This window comes from Chelonoidis abingdonii, chromosome 6 (genome assembly GCF_003597395.2).
Source record: "Chelonoidis abingdonii isolate Lonesome George chromosome 6, CheloAbing_2.0, whole genome shotgun sequence".
NCBI classification, from domain to species: Eukaryota; Metazoa; Chordata; order Testudines; family Testudinidae; genus Chelonoidis; species Chelonoidis abingdonii.
This window is the reverse complement of record NC_133774.1, coordinates 30,114,108-30,132,455: the sequence shown is the minus strand read 5'-3', so window position 1 is coordinate 30,132,455 and position 18,348 is coordinate 30,114,108. Positions and strand designations below refer to the sequence as shown.

Genomic DNA, 18,348 nt, shown 5'->3' with positions numbered 1-18,348 from the left:
TTGCTTCCCAGAGAATTCCAAAAGCGTTACCAATATGTTATTTTTAAATGTTTTGTATGACTCTGTCTGAAATCATACAGAACTCAGCAGTTTCTTTTCATGGGTCTTTATGCAAACACATTCCTGTCTTCTGAGCTACATGAATTTGGATGTTGCCTCCTATTCCCACAAGCTTCTCTTTTGTTTACTTGTTTGTTTGCTTTGTTTACTTGCTTGCTTCCTTGTTTGTTTACTTGTTTTTAGGTTTGAATTCAAAATCTCAAAGAGAAACGTTACCAAAACTACTGAGGTCCACCTGGTTCTGCTTTGAAACTGCAAAACATGAATTTTGCAAGGTTTCAATGGGTTTAGTTTCTCATTCAAAGGCTGAGTGTTGAAGAGTAAACTTCATAACCATAGTTCACCACTGGTGCATCTTCTCTGGTGGTCACAACACTGGTAGCAATCAGTGGAAGCTGCAGAGGTGGGACTGGGAGTTGTACTGTCTCTGTTGTAATGACTATATAGGAGCTCCTTTACTGAGGCTATTGGACACGTACAGACCCTTTAGTTCTCCTTGGCTACCTAGCTCCATCACTAAGTAAGGTAACATAGCATGTGCTTCTTCATAGCTAGGTTTGGAGGGATTAGATTTGTATTGGTAAATGTCAGTAAAGGTTAATTTCACGGTATACACCCAAAGTGACATAAAAATTCTCATCAGTGATAATCAAAATTTACACTTAGGCAAAGTAAAGTTCTGTGTGAGAACTTATTAGAGTTTGATTTAAGGAAATTTATTTTGAAATGTGCTGCTGACAGTTTGTGTTTTAACAGTTATAAAGCTTTAAATTTTAAATCTCAATGGCTGCCATTAAATAGTCATCAGGTGACACCCCCCCCCCCGATAGTTTTCCACAACTATGAAAATTTAGTCAATAAAAATTAAAAAGTGCTTAAAATAAACATGATATTCACCAAACTGTAAAAAATATTTAAAATCTAGTTCTGCCAAGCCTACTCATATCCATGCACTAGGGGTCTCCTTAGTCCTTGCCTGAACTAGGTAGTCAGGGAATAGACTTTTGACTACCTTCGGTATGACCCAACCGACGGATGATAAACCCCAACACTAACCAAACCACTTGAGCTCACAGTCACTTCCTAGAGGTTCAGCACCATCTTTTGTCCTCCTTGCCCTGTTTCTCCTAATTCAAGAAAATTAAATAGGTAAAATTCTCTGCTAGTCCAGGAAGTGATCGTGTCAGCAGAGAATTTGGCCCAATATCTGCTTCTCTGTTCCCTGGGCTGCTTTCGGCTAATCTGGCCCTTGTCAGCACACGGTACTCTTTCCCTTAGTTTCAATGGGTTATAGTAGGGGAATGGAGGAGGAAAGAAAGCCCAGCTTCCCCTTGCTTTCTCTGGTTTGCAGGAGCAGTATTCCCTGCCACCTTCTCCTCCCCTTCGGCTTATGTTGTGAGAACTCTCCCTCCTGTTTCAACCTACTTTAATCACTCCTTAGTTTGCATCCTTAACTACAAACTCTTATTTTTCAGAGGGGCTCCCTGTGTAAATGACAATGAAGCAAGAAAGGAAGTGGACGTTTTCATTGGTGAACCAGAGTCTGGATGTCTTAAGCCATCCCCACCAGAAAATGGATTTCTCAGGGTGAGAAGGTTGTAACGCCCGGGATAAGGGGTGATGTGCAGGGATGGAGAGCTTCAAGAAACTCCAGGTTTGACAAGCCTCACAAACTCCTTGTTGGGTTCACAAAACTGTTTCCTCTAATTGTATCCAAATATTAGTACATGACACCAGCTTGAACAACATGATTCCACTTTATTTAATAAATATATTTTTCTAACTGACTAGAAGCTGATATTATGTACCACTGTTTGGGATATAAAATGTCACAAAATCTAGGCCGGCATTAGTGGGTGCATTTTTAAACAGAAAATTTTAATTTTAATTTTCTTTCTTACCAACTTTACTCCTTTTTTCACCAAAGTCTTCTATATTTGGATGCTTTTTTCCTACTGATTTTATTTTCCATTGACTGACTGTTTTCTTTCTGCTCCTTAAAATCCCTCCTTCTGTCTCTCAATCACTAAATTCATATTTCATCTTCACTTTGGACTTTTTGGGTTTTGGCTACATGGAAGCGATAGGACAAGGAGCAGCATACAATCAGCTAGGTGTTCAAGTGATTAATGAGAACTTACTGCTTCCTCCAGTAAGAGCTTAACAGAAGAGATTGAATATACAAATCTACTGCAAAGTGAAAAATTGAGAGAGATTTAAAAGGCGAGGGAAGCACTATTGCTGAGATACTGATGCATGTCCGTGTATGTGCCACAAATGGGTAGTAGACAATCATCAATGTGCAGCACTAAACATTTTTTTTTACATTTCTGGGATCAATATTTTTATGTTGACTGACAGTTTCTTCAGTAGACCTTTTACTAGCACATAAACATAGAGTGAGATCTACTATATCTTGCATTCCTGCTGTGTTAGCAATCATACTGCTGAACAGAGGGCAAGCTACAAGGCTTCCTTTCTGTGGGCGCTTTCTCCCAATCACAGATCTGTAAAAGAGCTCAGCAACGACTAAAACAAAGGATGGGTGAAGGATATAGGACCCAATTCACACAGCATTCTTTGTGAACCCTAATGTTGTAACCAGTGTGCCGATACTAATGGGATGAATGCATGATGATATTAGCGCCTGGATGGACAGACAGATGGGATGCACAGCTTTTGCATCAGAAAAAGGGAAAAAAATTATGACAATTGCATACTATGGTCCTGAGAATTTGTTTCTTATGTCAGCGAGTGTTCCACTTACAAAGGATTTGATTTAATTGTAGAATGAAAAGAATGATTATGCATTTGGGGAAGAAGCTGAAATCGCCTGCATGACTGGATATGATCTCATTGGCTATCCGTTCCTCAGGTGTCTACCAGATCATACCTGGGCACAGCAGCCTGTTGACTGCCAATGTAAGAAAGAGGAGAACAGTTAGGCTCAACAAAACTCAGAACAAGGATATATAATAAGCAATAGAAGGATTCCATTTTTAATAGACTCATCTGTAATTGTGTCTTAAGAAGAAATTAATGATTGATAGAAGTCAGAGGTCGCAGAGACCTCCTGGGTCACCGTATTTGTTCCCTTTCCAATGCAGGCTTGTTCCTATAGCATATTCTATAAACAATAAGATACTATCCTGCTGGGTGCTATAGAAAACCTGAAGACAGATACTTTCTAGTTCCTTTTCTAGTCTGAGTTTAAATGTCTTCAGTAGCAGTACTTGCATTTCACTTCCAGACCTATCCAAGTGAGCTGTAAATTTTGTGACAACCAGATTGAACAAACTAGCATTCTCAGGATTGGACAGACACACAAGTTACATAGGATAAGATTTCCAAAGCAGTCTCTAGGGGACTTACATATTCCGTTTCCATTAATTTCTATGGAGGATGTGTGTCTAAACCCCTAGACTGTTTTGGAAATCTCAGCCATAAAACCCATATCCTGATGTGCTTACGGTGTAATCAACAAGTAAAGCTAAAACTTATTCTGAATCTATCAGTGAGAGAGATTCAAAGAGTTGGCAAGAACCCAATGCATTTGCATTGATTTGAATCTTCAGGTTGTATATTTCAGCATGAATTTCTTATTTAATATATTTACAACCTTTCTACCACCATTCACTTTATTAATAATTACATATTGTAAATAGTTTGATAAGATTCTCTAATTGCCTGTTTTTAATATTTGTAGCACGCTGTACCAGCATCCTACAAGTTTTATTAAACTATTATACATACTTTATAAACACTTTTTCGTATTCCTTTTTAGTAACTGATAGACAAATGTAATAGATGGAATGTTACCATGAGAGCAGGTCAAAATTTTTCAAAACTCAAAATTGTGGGCTTTTTTTAAAAAAAAAAAAAAAAAAAAAAGCCAAATTTTAGAATATCAAATGAAAGAGGTCAGCGTGTTTGTGAAAATGGTCACAACATTTTTTAAATGGATATATCTTACCCACTTTAATTATCGTGTTTATCACCACAAAATGATATACTTATTTGAATTGTGTCTTTACTACAGTATCAATGTGCCCTAAACCATCAGTATCTGAGGGCGTCACAATCTCCCCATTAAAAAATGAATACAAAGTCGGGGAAACCATCCAGCTACGCTGCCCAGCTGGCTTCATTGTCACTGGTGGAAAGCAGTACATTTGTAGGAAAGAGGTATCATGGACGCCGCCTATACTGAGATCACTTACGTGTGAAAAAGGTTAGTAACCCTGGTCTGCCTCTGACTAGCATCTTTTCAGATAACAGGGTGGGATCAATCTTTTTTTTTGTTTTAACAGTGTAACTCAAATTAGATTTAACTAACTGTGGAGCATTACATGATGTGTGGCAAATTTTAAAGCCAGAAAGGATCATTATAATCATCCAGTCTAACCTCCTGCATAAAACAGGCCATAGAATTACATACAGTTATTCCTACAGTTCATACTTATGACTGAGTTATAACCTATCACTTATTAGCAGTGAAGTTGTTAGGCTGCAGATGGACTTTTTTCTTCAACTGTACTTACTAGGCATTGTGAAAGCTAGGAGATGGTGGTATTTATGTTTGATGCAAAGGAAACGTAGAACTGGATGTCACCTGCATGGTGCTGAAACCTCAGCTTGTGTTATCTTACCAGATCTCCCTGGAGCTTCATATAGATCAATATAGATCAGCCCTTGTGAGACTGTGCACATGCAGGCTTTGGAGGCGAAGGAACAGTTGTTCATAATGGCCCTCTGCTTTTGATGAGAGGAAGCACCTGAGCTGTTTTTGGGTTCACCCTTGCAGCTTTTTGGAGAAAGTACAGGCATATGTGGCAATTGCCCATATCAAACGCCACAAAGACATGCTTCCACTGCTTCTGTGGACAAGAGGAGATCATCCACCACAGCAATGTATTCTCTAAATACCATGCCTTGCCCTGAAGCCTGACTGAGATGAGTACAGGTTACTGGCACCTGACACTGTTTTGGCTACCTTTTCCATTAGCTTGCTCATAAAGGGAGATTAGAGACTGGGCTGTAGCTTACAAGGTCTCCGTTATTATGCAATAGTTTCGTTAGTATTGTCTGACCTATTTCATCTATTATCATGTGTGGTCCTCTCCTAATCCTCACCCATCCACAGAAGTGTTCTTATGGAGCTTGCCTAGTCTGGAAAGCAAATGTGCAATGAAGGTGATTGCTTACTGTCTTGTTCACCATTCTCTGCTGCACATTATGTTTTGTCTCTCTGTCTACACTAGACTGCTCATCGTTTTCTTTATACGCTCAGCAACTTTCCTTCTCAGCCAGACAAATTCCTTTGCCAGGTGCTTAGCGCTCTCCAACAGGGTTGTGTTACTGAATTTTATTTCATGCCATTTTGCTCCTCCCATCTCTTCAAGGGCACTCGTCTATTTTCTTAAACAGGGAATGTCATCACCACTGACCCTGTTGTAACGATATGTTCTTTTACATCTAACCCAGATCCTTGCAGGCTGAGGAGCCTTGAACTTCTTAATACTTAACATGGGCGGTATTTCATGTGACATCTAATATTTAAAAGTGCATTTTTTAAAGGAGAAAAAATAAGGCCTGTAATTATATAAACATAGAAATGTAGGGCTGGAAGGGACCTCGAGAAGTCATCAAATCCACCCCCTTGCTCTGAGGCAGGCTCAAGTAAACCTACGCCATCCCTGACAGATATTTGTCTAACCTATTCTGAAAAACCCCCACTGACGGCAATTCCACAATCTCCTTGGAAGCCAATTCCAGAATTTAACTACCCATATAGTTAGAAAGTTTTTTTCTTAATATCTAATCTATATCTATATCTCCCTTGCTGCAGATTAGCCCATTACTACTTGTCCTACCTCAAGAGGACATGGAGAGCAATTGATCACAGTCCTCTTTATAACAGTCGTTAACATATTTGATAACTGTTATTATGTCCCCCCTCAGTCTTCTTTTCTCAAGACTAAACATGCCCAGTTCGTTAACCTTTCCTCATAGATCAGGTTTTCTAAACTTTGTATTATTTCTGTTGTACCGCTACGGACTCTTTCCAGTTTGTTCACACTTTTCCTGAAGCGTGACACCCAAAATTGGACATAGAACTCCACCTAAGGCCTCACCAGCACCAAGTAGAGTGGGACAATTACCTTCCATATCGTACATATGAAGCTCCTATTAATGCACCCCAGAATAATATTAACCTTTTTAATAACTGAATTTCCTTGTTGGCTCATATTCACTGTGTGATCCACTATAAATCCAATATCCTTTTTCACTAATACTACACCTACCTACTTATTCTACATTTTGTAGTTGTGCATTTGTTTTTTCAAACTTGTTTCCAATCAAGTTAAAGCCTTGAAAGTTAAGCCGAGCCCTGGCCACATCCTGTTCTTGCAAAATGGTCTAAGAGTGAGCCATCCCAAATGGCAATTATGGAAGATGTCACATGGCAAGTTACATGGTTAACTGGAAGTCTGCCATGAATAATGGTTTCTTTCCCTTCCAAAGGAACATCTGCACTTACTGTTGCTGTTGCCTGTGGCTTCAAAGAAGCTGTAGCAAAGGTCTGAAAGTAAGTGGTTAAATTAACTGGATCTTTCCCTTTACTTCTCAGTTCATGCTTCTTTCTCGCATTTCTTGCTTTACAGTGTTCAGAAAAACAGGAGAGGACTATTGCACATACCTAGATGTAGTTCTCAGACAGCAGAGCTGGCCCCCAAATTTCAACCTTTCCGGTTGTCTGCGAGCTTCACTATGGTTAACTATCCCTTTGTCAAGACATGGCCTGAACATTTTGAGGAAATACCATGAAACAAGATTTCAAGATCTTCCTCAAGGTTAACCAACTTCCATCCATCGAGCTCACAGCACCACCAAGCCAGACCTTTGTAATGTGCTCTTTACATTGGAATCTACTTAAGAACCCACTTGGAAGCTTCTTGAACTCAGCAGAAATCTACCTACCTACCTCTTCAGAAGTGCAGACTAGAGTAGATGCATGACACCTGCATTCTTTTAATTGAAATTGTTCCCAGACAACTTCTAGATACAGCTTAAAGATATTATCTACTATAAAGACCTGAAGGTATGGCCATCTTGGGGACTGCCTATATCTTTTTATGCCAGCTGAGTTCCACTGGAATGCCCTTTCCTGTGCCTCTCCAGAGGGGAAGTCCAGCACATGGGCAGCAGGATGTTTTCAGTGGATAGCCTTTCATTTCAGAATTTGCTGTATCCTACAATCCATCAGAGTCTGAGTCTGAGGATTTTTGTGAGATATACTTGTTCACTCCAACTTCTGCTTTCTTTAACTGTTCAGGGGTTAGAGTGGTAGAGACAGTTTGGTTTGTGTCAGTTGTTGGCAACAGTCGTGCATGTTAATTTCTGTAATTCTCCAAAAATACCAAAGTGATGAGAACAATGTAAATAAATATATTCAAAAATAACCATAAGTCTTGTAAAATAAGCCAATAGATAATAACAGCAAGGGAAAATGGCACCACAATTTGGGTACTATTTCAGCTCAGGGGAAGACTCTTTTGGCTGAACTGACTTTGTGCTTTACAACTAGGTGTGGAAAAGCTCTTTTATGTTTTCTGTGTATGTGCTGACTACAGAGCCCCCCCTCCCTATCCCCTTCACCTGGATGTTCTGAACTTTTTGCAGTTCTGTCCTTTGTGTGGTGTGATTTCTATTCATACTTGCATTGTTTTTAAGATTGTTTTTAAATGTTGGAATTAGACCTGGGTGTCCCTGCTAACTGAAGAACAATGCATATCACCTCTTGTTATGCGAGGTCAGGCTAAATTAAAATAAACCCACTCTAGCTTTGACAGCACATTTCTAGTTTCTGTTCCTCTTTTTATCAGTTATTTCAGGGAGTAGCTCTGACAATATCATCTTTCTTTTTCAGATGAGCAAACTAAAGCTAGAGGTAACTGCAGCCCAGGACAAAAACAGGTTGGATCTCAATGTGTTTGCATGTCTCCAGCTCAGGATTGTGGGTAAGGTATATAGTGTATTTGGATATAAAGCCACAGTCGCACTATGAATGATTCATTGTGAACATGAAACAACAGGGAAAGTTAAAAATGAGACTAGCCATGGCATTCTAGCAGCCTGTTCCAGACATTAGCAAAACAGCCACAAGATGGTGTCCAAAATACAGCCATTTTTATAGCTAGCAGCTGTTTTTCTGCAGATCAACAATGGCATCCAGTGATCAAGATGCCACAATGCCATCTCCCACCATCTGGACCTGCAAGCTCCCATTCTTCTCTCCCCCTCACCTAACTTCTTTCCAGCCACTGACTTCTAAGAGGTCAGCCACCTAGCTTTCCTATCAGCCTGTGTTACCCATGTGGAGTCTCGCTAGGTCTGGTTTTGATAGTTACCATTGGGTCAGATCTTTGGTTTTATGCCTCTTGTGTTTGGGACTTCCATCAGGTGGGTGTGGGGCAGAATATACTGAAGGCCTCAGACTCCAGGGAAGCCCTGGGTTGTGCCACGTTTGAAGTCAGCAGCCAGACTTGCTGAAGTCCTGTGAATTTTTGCAGGGATAAGTGAAGGGTCTTCTGGTGATTGATTTTTTTTTTTTCCCCCCAAACCGGTTTGCCTCATCTTCCTAGGGCCAATTATATGAATACAACACCTGTATTCCTTCTGGATTTTCCCAGACACATTTGGTGTGAATTGACCTGGCTCCCCTGAAGCCCCTGATTTGCAGCAGCTGAGAAATTGGCCCGGTGATGATGGTTCACTTCTGCCAGACTGATTAATTTGAGTGTAACTAATTATCCAGTTTGGCTTATTCTAACTGGCTAAAAAACAACAACAACAATCTCAAACTTTGTTAGACAAATGTGTTTGGTCACAGGAGTTTTTTTTTACTTACTGGCCCTTTTATAACCTACTCTGATGCTGCATTTGTTTGCATTTGGAGGAAATCACTTGTGCTGCCATCCCAGATATAAATAATTGTGGGCTTGTTAAGCCATCTGTGGCAAGAGAGGACAAAAGGGGACAGGGAGCCTCTACCAGCTCCAAAGAGGAATCACAAATCAGGGAATGATGGTGTGGAGACCAAGTCACTTTAGAAAAGAAATGAGGAAAAATGGATTCCCCTAAACTCTAGACCTAAGCTTTAATTTTTGGAACATCACCATAACACAAAAAGCATAGAAAAGCGCCGGGCTTAAAGTAAGCCAAGAACATTGCTAGTTTAGTTTTAGCAAGAAATGTTGTCTGTTTACACAACATCAGCTGCTCAGGCCCCTGAGGCACCAAGGGAACAAATTGTTGTCTTGGAGAATTTTTAGCATCTAATTATTTGCAAGCTAGACTAAGGATGTCTGTGTGGTGGACTGGCATGGAGACACTTATGAGAGGAAGGATTGATCTGTGTTAGAACACTAGGTAGGACCATGGAAGACCATGGGTTCAATTCCTGCTTTGAAATAGATGTCTTGTCTGATCTTGGGACAAGTCTCTCTGTGCCTCAGTTTCCCATCTGTAAAATGGGGAGACTAGCACTTCCCTACCTCACAGGAGCATTGTGGGAGTAACTACATCAAAGACTGGGATGTGCTCAGATACTGTGGCATAGGGGGCTGTATAAGTATTTAAGATAGACATGAAGCTTTTTGTTCTAATGATGGCCCTGACTTAACCACACAGTGGCAATGTCAGTGTATTCTATGCTGCTGGAATTTCAAGGGTTTGACATATGCCTCCTTCATTTTCTCCAGCCTCCTGTAACATTTTTGTTTATGTCTCTTGGCAGCCACTACTCTGAAGATGTCTGCGTACTAAATGCAGTTTCTGAAAGTCCCTCTACAAAGTCCAGCTGTCAGTATCTAGCTGAAAAATGCCTTAACGAGCAGCCACTCCATTTCTTGCATTCTGGCCCCTGTCATGGTGATACCAACCTGAGCTGGGCCATTGAAAGGGCAAAGCTTTCGACAAAAAGCTCAAAGAAAGAGCTCTGTGGATATGACACATGCTACGACTGGGAAACGTGTTCCGGTATGACTGTGCTTTATTGAGATCTTAAACTCAGAATAGAACATTTGACATCCACACCACTGCTCTATGAGTGAGATTCACAGTCATTCTGGTCCACATTCTGAGGTGTATCTGAGCTACTCCTAGTTGAGAAGAGCAGGGAGGCACAGGTAGCTTTCTGTCCCTGGCATGAATTAGAGCAGCCGCAGGTCTATTCCTCAGCACTTCTTGCACTTCAAGGGAGTGTAGAGCTGACCACACCAACTGTATGCCATTTGGGGAACCCACCATGCAAAGGGACTGCCAAGCTGAGTCAGTTTTCTATCCACTTTGTGCTGCCCCAACAAAGGAAACAGATAGAGTAACAGGGTCTGTTCCTGTGTGATTAAAGACTACAAGGCTCTGAATATTGCATACAGATGGGTCAAATGATTTGGAAACTGTAAGTATTTATTATTTACACAGTACCTTGTATCCAAGCATCATGAGGGGTCACTGAGGCAAGTCCCATAACACCAACAGGAGATCCAGTGGCTTACTCCAAAGCTAAATTTGGCCACATTTATTTTCCTGCATCCCTAAACTAGGTCTGAGCCCATGTCTCCAACAATAAAAGGTTAGCAAATTAAATCCTTTCCAGTGGTGGCCAGGTACACCAGTGAAGGGTGCCATATAACCTAGACATTTAGGACTTAATTCTCTGTTCACTGCAACTTGTGTGGTCATTTAAGCCAGTGCAAAGTGGGAGTAAAACATTACCATGCTGATTATTTTACACTCATTCTGCATTGTTGTGAATGGCTACTCAAGTTGCTGGGCAAAGAGAATCCTGCCCCTGGTTCTTGTCAATGAAAACATTTTTAACTACTGTGTATTTGCATTTAAAAATAGTGATTAAAAGTAATGTTGATGGATATACTTCAGTACATCATGAACACAGTGGGCCCCATTCTGTTGTCCCGGTGTAATCCAGAGTAACTATCTTGGCTTCACTTGCCTTATTCCATAATTTTGAGGTTTGGTAATCAATAGAGTTACTCTAGATTCACTTATGTGGAACTAAGATCAGAATCTGTCTCAGTGTAATTTATGCTGATTTGGGGGACGGCGTGTGGCACCTCAAACTGAGATCACCAAGTTCATTTCCCATTGGTCACCAAACGGGGACAAGATGACCTACAGGAACTTGACCTTTTAAGGCAATTCATACCTGTAGCATTAATAATAGAAATTAAGCCACCAATACGATCCTCTGTTTGTTCTTATGATAACATAGCCTCTAGTGTTGTTTCATGCCATATAAGCAATATTATATAATCTTTCGGAATAGCTACATTAGATCACTGTACTACTGAGTAGCTTTGGTTTAGGCAGCAATGTATCTCTTGGTCAAGACTGTATTGTTGTTTTACATAATGGCTTCTTAATGGTATAATTTTAAAATAATATACATGAAATCCGCATTTATTAAGAGCTTTAACTAACAGAGTCAGAGTTCGTTGTGAAATCCCTCTGAGGATTGGTGTACAAACATTATTGCACAATTCTGCTCTTTACTGAGTAACAGGGCGATAGCAGCAGTGATTTTCCAGTAAATTTGTGAAATGTTTGCTGGCTGACACAGCATGCAGAGCAGCCTTGCCAGAAAAGGGATGGGTGGCAGCCACATTCATTCCTCCACTCGCTTTCAGAGACTGGGTGCTCCAGCTCCTTTATGCAGGGTCAAAGAGCTGGAGTGGCATAAATAAGAGACTCCAAAGCCCCATATCTGGCTAGAGGAGCGGAAGAACACCTGGGAGGCTGCCTCCTGAGGATCCTTTTGCAAACTCCCACCAAGGGGAAGTCCTATAGGCCATGTTGTGTGTGTCAGGGGTAAGGCTGTAGCACGCAGCTCTGCAGGGGTTCTAGGCATCATTGCAGCCCATAGGGCAGCCCCAGAGAGTCTTCTATAATTTAGACAGGCCCCCGTGACTGTATAAGTTACTAAAGGCACCTCTCCACTCCTCCTCTCCACGCAGAGTAGCCCAAGGACAGAAGGGCACACAGGTGTCTTAAAGTCCCCATAGTACCCCTTAAACCCTGGCCTATAAACTGTGTGCTGCACCTCTTAGAGGCCCAGCATAGAGAGCGAAGAAGGAGGAAAAGATTGGAAGAGAGACAAATTTAATCAAAAAGTGTTTGTTTCCAGTGTAAGGGCTCAATAAATCCAAGGCAATGCTTAATTGGATTAAAAAAGCTGCCCCCTCTGCTCTTTATGCTATCCAGAATGTGAGGTTTTTTCTTTACTCCATCTTCTTCATATTTCTTCCTTCTCTCTGCCCCCCTTCCCCTCTGATCACTTCCCCTTCCCTCATATCCCAGTACCCTCAACCTTGCTTGGCGATCTTCCTATATAAATCACTTCTTGGCTGGCCCTGCATTTCTAAGGTTCAGCTTCTCTATGGGTACATCTACACTGCAATCGGAGGTGTGATTGCAGCTTGTGTAGGGATATCCAAGCTTTGATCTAGCTAGCGTGGCTAGAAGCAGCAGGGAGGATGTGGTGGCATAGAGCGTGGTGTGGGCTAGGAATGCACGTAGAGGGGTAAGGATTCTGGGCAGGCTTGTACAGCTCATGATGCTGTGTCCTCACAACTATTTTTAGAGACACTAGCTAGATTAAAGTATGTTACTCGAGTTGTACTCATATCTCCGACTACAAAGTAGATATACCCTAACACATGACGGCGAGTGTTACCCACATATGTTCCAATGAGCATAAAATAGACGTAGGATGGAGGCCAGCTTTGATATTCTTGAGGGTGAGCATTGGGAATCACTACAGAGACAGAAGATATGTAAATAATATATAGAAACAAATAAAATGGGAATAAATGAAATATTTACATTTGTAAGTGAGGAAAGGGAGAACTATTTTCTTAGATGGAAAATTTCTGGGGTAGAATGTCAGAAATTAGAAGATGTTCCTGTTAAAAATGAGTAATGAAATCACAGTCACCTGTATGCCAGTAGTAGAGAGCCTAGGATACATAAAAGGAGGTTTAATGAAAAATAAGCAGACACAACAGAAGTTTTAAGCATCCATTTCACAGCATTGCTGCATTTGAAAGTAATTGGAAGCATACAGTCAACGTAATGTCTTTGTTCAAAACATTCATGGGCTGATAAAAACTGGCCAGACAAACAAATGGATCAGCAAGGTTGACATTTTACTTGCTCTTGAATAGACCAATGTTTTGAAAATACATTCTAGAAACTTCTGTTGTGTCTATTCTCACTGCACTAATATCCAAGGCTGTCTGGAATTGTCATACTGTCAATCTGCAATTTCATTATCTCTTTTTAGTTCTTTTAAATGTTGCCAGACTGTAAAATACACGTGCACACACACACACACCTGCTGTGTTTGCAGCTAAAACTGAAACTTTGTCTGTTCACAGATTCGCAGTCACAGTGCTTCTGCCTGATACCCTACCAATGTCCAAAGGTTGAGAGCCAGCTTTATTGCATCCAAATGGAATCTACAAATAGAAAAAGAACAGCCAGTCTCTGTGCTCTGGGAGCAATGAAATGTGCCGGCATGAAAATAGAAGTACTGCATCAGGGGAACTGTTTGAATTAACGTATTTGAGCCATATTCATCCAAAAATATACTTGGCCTTATGCTTCAGGCCTTGCAACATAGGACAGCCTCTCCTGAGGAAAGATTGGCTGACTACCCAAATAAATCAAAACAGCAAAAAGCCCCAGAACTCTGTGGCTGGGATTTACAGACTTGCTCATAGGTTGGTGAGGATCTCATGCAAATGAGCACTCTACCTCCTACACCCTATTACGCTCAATTTTACCGTTGTCTCTCTCTCCACCTTGCAGGCGATGCATACACCCCCGTTGGGCTGCAAGAATTATTCTCATGGGCTGCAGTAAGATTCTTGTGTGGCTCCTGGAAAGAGGGATGGCAATTGTCGTATTATCTGTTCAAAATTACCTTGCGCTTTGGGACTGAGGATCTTTCTTACTATCAGCTGTGATGCTGTTTGTGTCCTTGGCCCTAGTTTTTGGGACTTTCCCCTCCCCAATCCTGAGGGGATTTGTTGATGACAGAGGGCCGTCTCCTCTGTCCCTGCCCGCCCAGTGCCCCTGTCTTCTCACTGGCTGAGCTCCATACTGGAGTTCTCAGACAGGAAGGGGATTCTGGGCGGCCCAGCACCTTTACTTTTCCTTTAATGATGGTCAGTCAAACAGAGAGACACTGCCGCCAGTGCTGAAGACCTTAAACAATGAAATGAGCAGTATACAGCACTTCCAGCTGCAGTCATCCCAAAATCCTGAATCAGGCCTCCCCAAATCATGAGACAGTCAGGTATTTTTTTAAATAAATGTGCAGTTCTCTTTATTTGCCTTCTGGGGTTTTTGTTTGTTTGTTTTTTATGTTTAGCCTCTAAGATTCAGAGCCTCAAGCTTTTCTTTTCACCCAAGAGAGCTAGAAACTTACTTTCCAAACAGAAAGAGCTGAGTTTCTAACATAATCACTTGACTCCGTGAGCTGAAGCTTTGAGAAAACCAACTAACTTCATGAGACTTGCCAGTTCTCACCATTTTATTGCAACTCTGATGCATCATGCGATATGGCTCCTATATCTGGACATTCAGCTGGCTGAGTTCCAGACTTCATCCAGGAACAGAGGCATATTTAGTGGCCACTGAGGCTAAACATGGCATGGCAGTTTTGCATCCAAGGAGGCACTGGCTCCTAAGAGCAGGGGAGCTGTGGAACCTCAGCAACCACTAACCCAGTAATGGCTGTGTAGAACCCCAGGGAAAGGAAGGGAGGACTCTTATGCCAAAATAGACCAAAATATTTTGTTGTGGTGTTAAAATTTATAATAAAGGCAATTCAAAATAAATACTTACATATCTTTGACCCTTGTCTGTTTCCAGTTTGTCCGAGGTGTCTCCATAGTCTCAAGACTTTTCACAGATTTCCTATTATTACTAAGGCTGGTTGGCTCTCAGAGTGATCAAAGATCCAGTGATCTTTTTTGAAAAGAGGTTTGTGCTTTTTGCAGACTCCAGGAGGGCTGCTGCCCCTACCTTCTGGACTCTCTATAGGGGGCGAGGATCTGCTGCTTATGTTTCTGCCTTTTTAATCTTAAAGCTGCCCTTTTTATATATAAATATGACCCAAGACATTTTTAAGTGAAATGCCAACTTGCATTTTTGTTGTGATTATGTTTCATGCTCTATGTGACACAATCCACCTGCCTCATTTATTTTTTTACATTTCTAAAATATTTAGGAGCTCATACACTGCTAATCTTGCACTTGTCTAGCACCTTCCCTCTCAGAATCTTAAAGTGCTTTACAAACATTTGTTAGTTAAGTCTCACCCTCTCTTTCTGATCTGTGTAACGGTTGTTGAATCCATTTACTGATGGAATGTTAAGGCACAGAGAGGTTAAGCGACTTGCCTCGAGATACAAGAAAGTTAGGGGAAGAGCTATGAACAGAATTCAAGGGGGAAATCCTGGCCTTCTGAGGTTTGTGGGAGTTCTGCCATTGACTCCAATAGAGTCAGGATTTCACCCTAGTCATGCTGAGTTCCAGTGCTGTGCTTTAATCACAAGACCTTCCTTCCTTTCTCAACAATTGCCACACAGTGCTCAGTTTTATTGTTTCCTTCGACAGGCATCTCTCTTCTCTTTTGGAAGAAATACTTCCTTTGTAATAATTTTAGATTAAATAACTAGAGAGGCAGTTACTTCCCAGTCAGTAGCAGAAGAAGCTTCATTTACTTTGTCATTGTAAGCTCCAGATAAATGTCTGGTTTGATGGATCGGTGCCCAGGGGCCTACCTTATAATTGGGCACAAGGAAGAACACCTGGATAGACAGCATACAGGAAAAAATCCATCAAGATGACAATGGATTCTGAGACCTAGAAATTCACAAAAGGGTAGCTGTCCCTATACAGCAGCTTCACCATTGCACAGAGAAAACCTACGTGAGCATCACTCATGTAGGAAAGAAGGGTAAAATATTTTCCAAACTAAATGTAAGGAGCCTACAGTAGGTTCACCAGAACATCTTTTTGTTTGTTTCTAAATTTGTATTCTGACAAAGCAGGTATAACACTTGGAATACAGTTATCATCACAACTTAACTGCTTAAAACAAGAGGAATTCACTGGGAAATTGGCATAGTCAAGGCCAGGTCCAGGCCACAGTGCGCCAAGCTCATGCTTGGGGCGGCACACTGCGGGGGGCGCTTTGCCGGTTGCTGGGAGGGCGGCAGGCAGCTCTGGTGGAGCTGCCACAGACACGCCTGCGGCAGCTCCACCAGAGCCGCAGGACCATCGGACCCTCCGCAGAAACGCCTGCGGCAGGTCTACCGGAGCCGCAGGACCAGCTGACCATCCGCAGAAACGCCTACAGGAGGTCCACCAGAGCCGAGGGACCGGCGAGCGGCAGAGCGCTTGGGACGGCGAAATTGCTAGAGCCGGCCCTGGGCACAGTCCATCACATTTTTGAGTTCTACATAAATGGTAGATTCCTCTAGCAGCACATAGGAAAGAACTGAATAATATTTATTTTTTGTACAGCTCCAGGAAGCAGTCCCCCAGATAAGTTAAAATCTTGTCATGTGGAATGAGGATACAATAGTCACCGTTAAAAAAAAAAAAAAAAAAAAGGCATATTTGCCAGCAAGCCACCACATCGTACCACAGTTAGTGATTTTTCCCTATGCCTAGAATATCTCAGATTGTGAATGCCTGACTTTTTAATTTCAACCGCTGCATATGGGACAATGAAGGTAGGTGGTTTCAATATAAGAATATCCAAGAGAACAGGAATTGTGGCTTGATGGCTACAATATATGTGCAGACGTGCAAGGTTAACTTTTGCAGCAGGTGCAGTAGACCTGTTCTGTGGCTGTAATGGAGGGCTGCTTTTTACTGACAAGGGATAAATCTTTTGCTGTAGTAGACATTAGTCCTAGCTTGATCCCCTTTGAGCCTACTCAGCTTCTAATGCAAAGCTACAAGCTGCACTCAAGAATCTCCATTATTTTTTTAAATACAAGGTTTATGGAATTTAAACTTGCTGCAGTTCCAGACAAGCTAAGATTTACATATTCAGTTGACTGGAGTTATTCCTTACATCTTCCAGTTCAGCGAGAATGGCTTTTATGTCCTTCCATAGATCCCTGTCCAGCACACTTCTGCTTGTGGCCTAAATAATATGGGCTTAAAATGCATCTCACTTAGCGCTGACTGTTGACATTGCTTATGGAGTTAAATTGACAAAGAAAGTTACACAACAATATTTTTTGTTAAGTTAAAAATTAACTAAAACAAACAAACCGTCTGATCAGAGGGGTCAGTTACTTTTCTTGATTTGAAGGGATGTTTTCAAACTGCTCCCAGAGCTGTGTAGGGTTATGTATGCATGTGAAACCACATTCCAATTGCTTGGCAGGCAGCCATCTCCTTTTGTAAATTGTCGAGCAGACTTGATGTTCCATGGCTTCCCACAGTCTCTGTGTGAAACACAAGGGCAAGTCTGCATCTTTTAAATGGGATCATTCATATGCAATGTGCGTGTGGTGGATAATGGAGCCTAAGGGAGTTAGTGTCCGAATTCCATCTCTTAGTCCAGCAGTTCTCAAACTGTGAATCAGGACCCCAAAGTGGGCCATAACCCTGTTTTAATTGGGTCACCACGGCTGGCTTACACTTGCTGGGGCCTGGGGCCAAAGCATGAGCCCCACGGCTCAGGGCTGGAGCCAAAGCCTGGGGGCTTTAGCCCTGGGTGGCAGGGCTCAAGTTATAAGCCCCCTGCCTGGCGCTGAAGCCATTGGGCTTCAGCTTTGGCCCTTCCAGGGTGGCAGAGCTCAAGTGGGCTCAGGCTTCAGTACCCGCTCCTGGGGTCATGTGGCAATTTTTGTGTCAGAAGGGGGTCACGGTGCAATGAAGTTTGAGACCCCTTGCCTTAGTCTGTTTTGAAAATCCCAGCCTATATAGTTAATCATATGTTTTCACACGCTTTCATATCGTGTGACTAAACCATTTAAGAGCAATGGCATTCTGTAGTGAATATAGTGTCTATGCAAGGTGTTTTCCAGACCTAGTAGCTGAGGCCACAGGATTAGTACAACAGAGAAAGCATTAGGGCAAGTTTACCCACACCTTACCCACCTGATCTGCAGGAGCCACATCAGAGGAAGAGAAAATAGGTTGTATCTGGGCTCTTTCAGCCCTTGGCCTCTG

At 41.8% G+C, this 18,348-nt stretch overlaps 1 protein-coding gene across 1 annotated transcript in view; it reads left to right on the top strand.

The window, feature by feature from the left end:
- Positions 1-14,431, top strand: part of C6 (complement C6) — a 40,032-nt gene extending 25,601 nt beyond the window's left edge. Inside the window, exons 12-17 of the mRNA XM_032802647.2 lie at positions 1,536-1,647; positions 2,850-2,982; positions 4,100-4,291; positions 7,991-8,081; positions 9,860-10,101; positions 13,521-14,431. Of these exons, the coding sequence (XP_032658538.1) occupies positions 1,536-1,647; positions 2,850-2,982; positions 4,100-4,291; positions 7,991-8,081; positions 9,860-10,101; positions 13,521-13,702 (952 nt within the window). The 3' untranslated portion in view covers positions 13,703-14,431. The remainder of the gene's footprint in view (positions 1-1,535; positions 1,648-2,849; positions 2,983-4,099; positions 4,292-7,990; positions 8,082-9,859; positions 10,102-13,520) is intronic.
- The last annotated feature ends 3,917 nt before the right edge of the window (positions 14,432-18,348 follow it).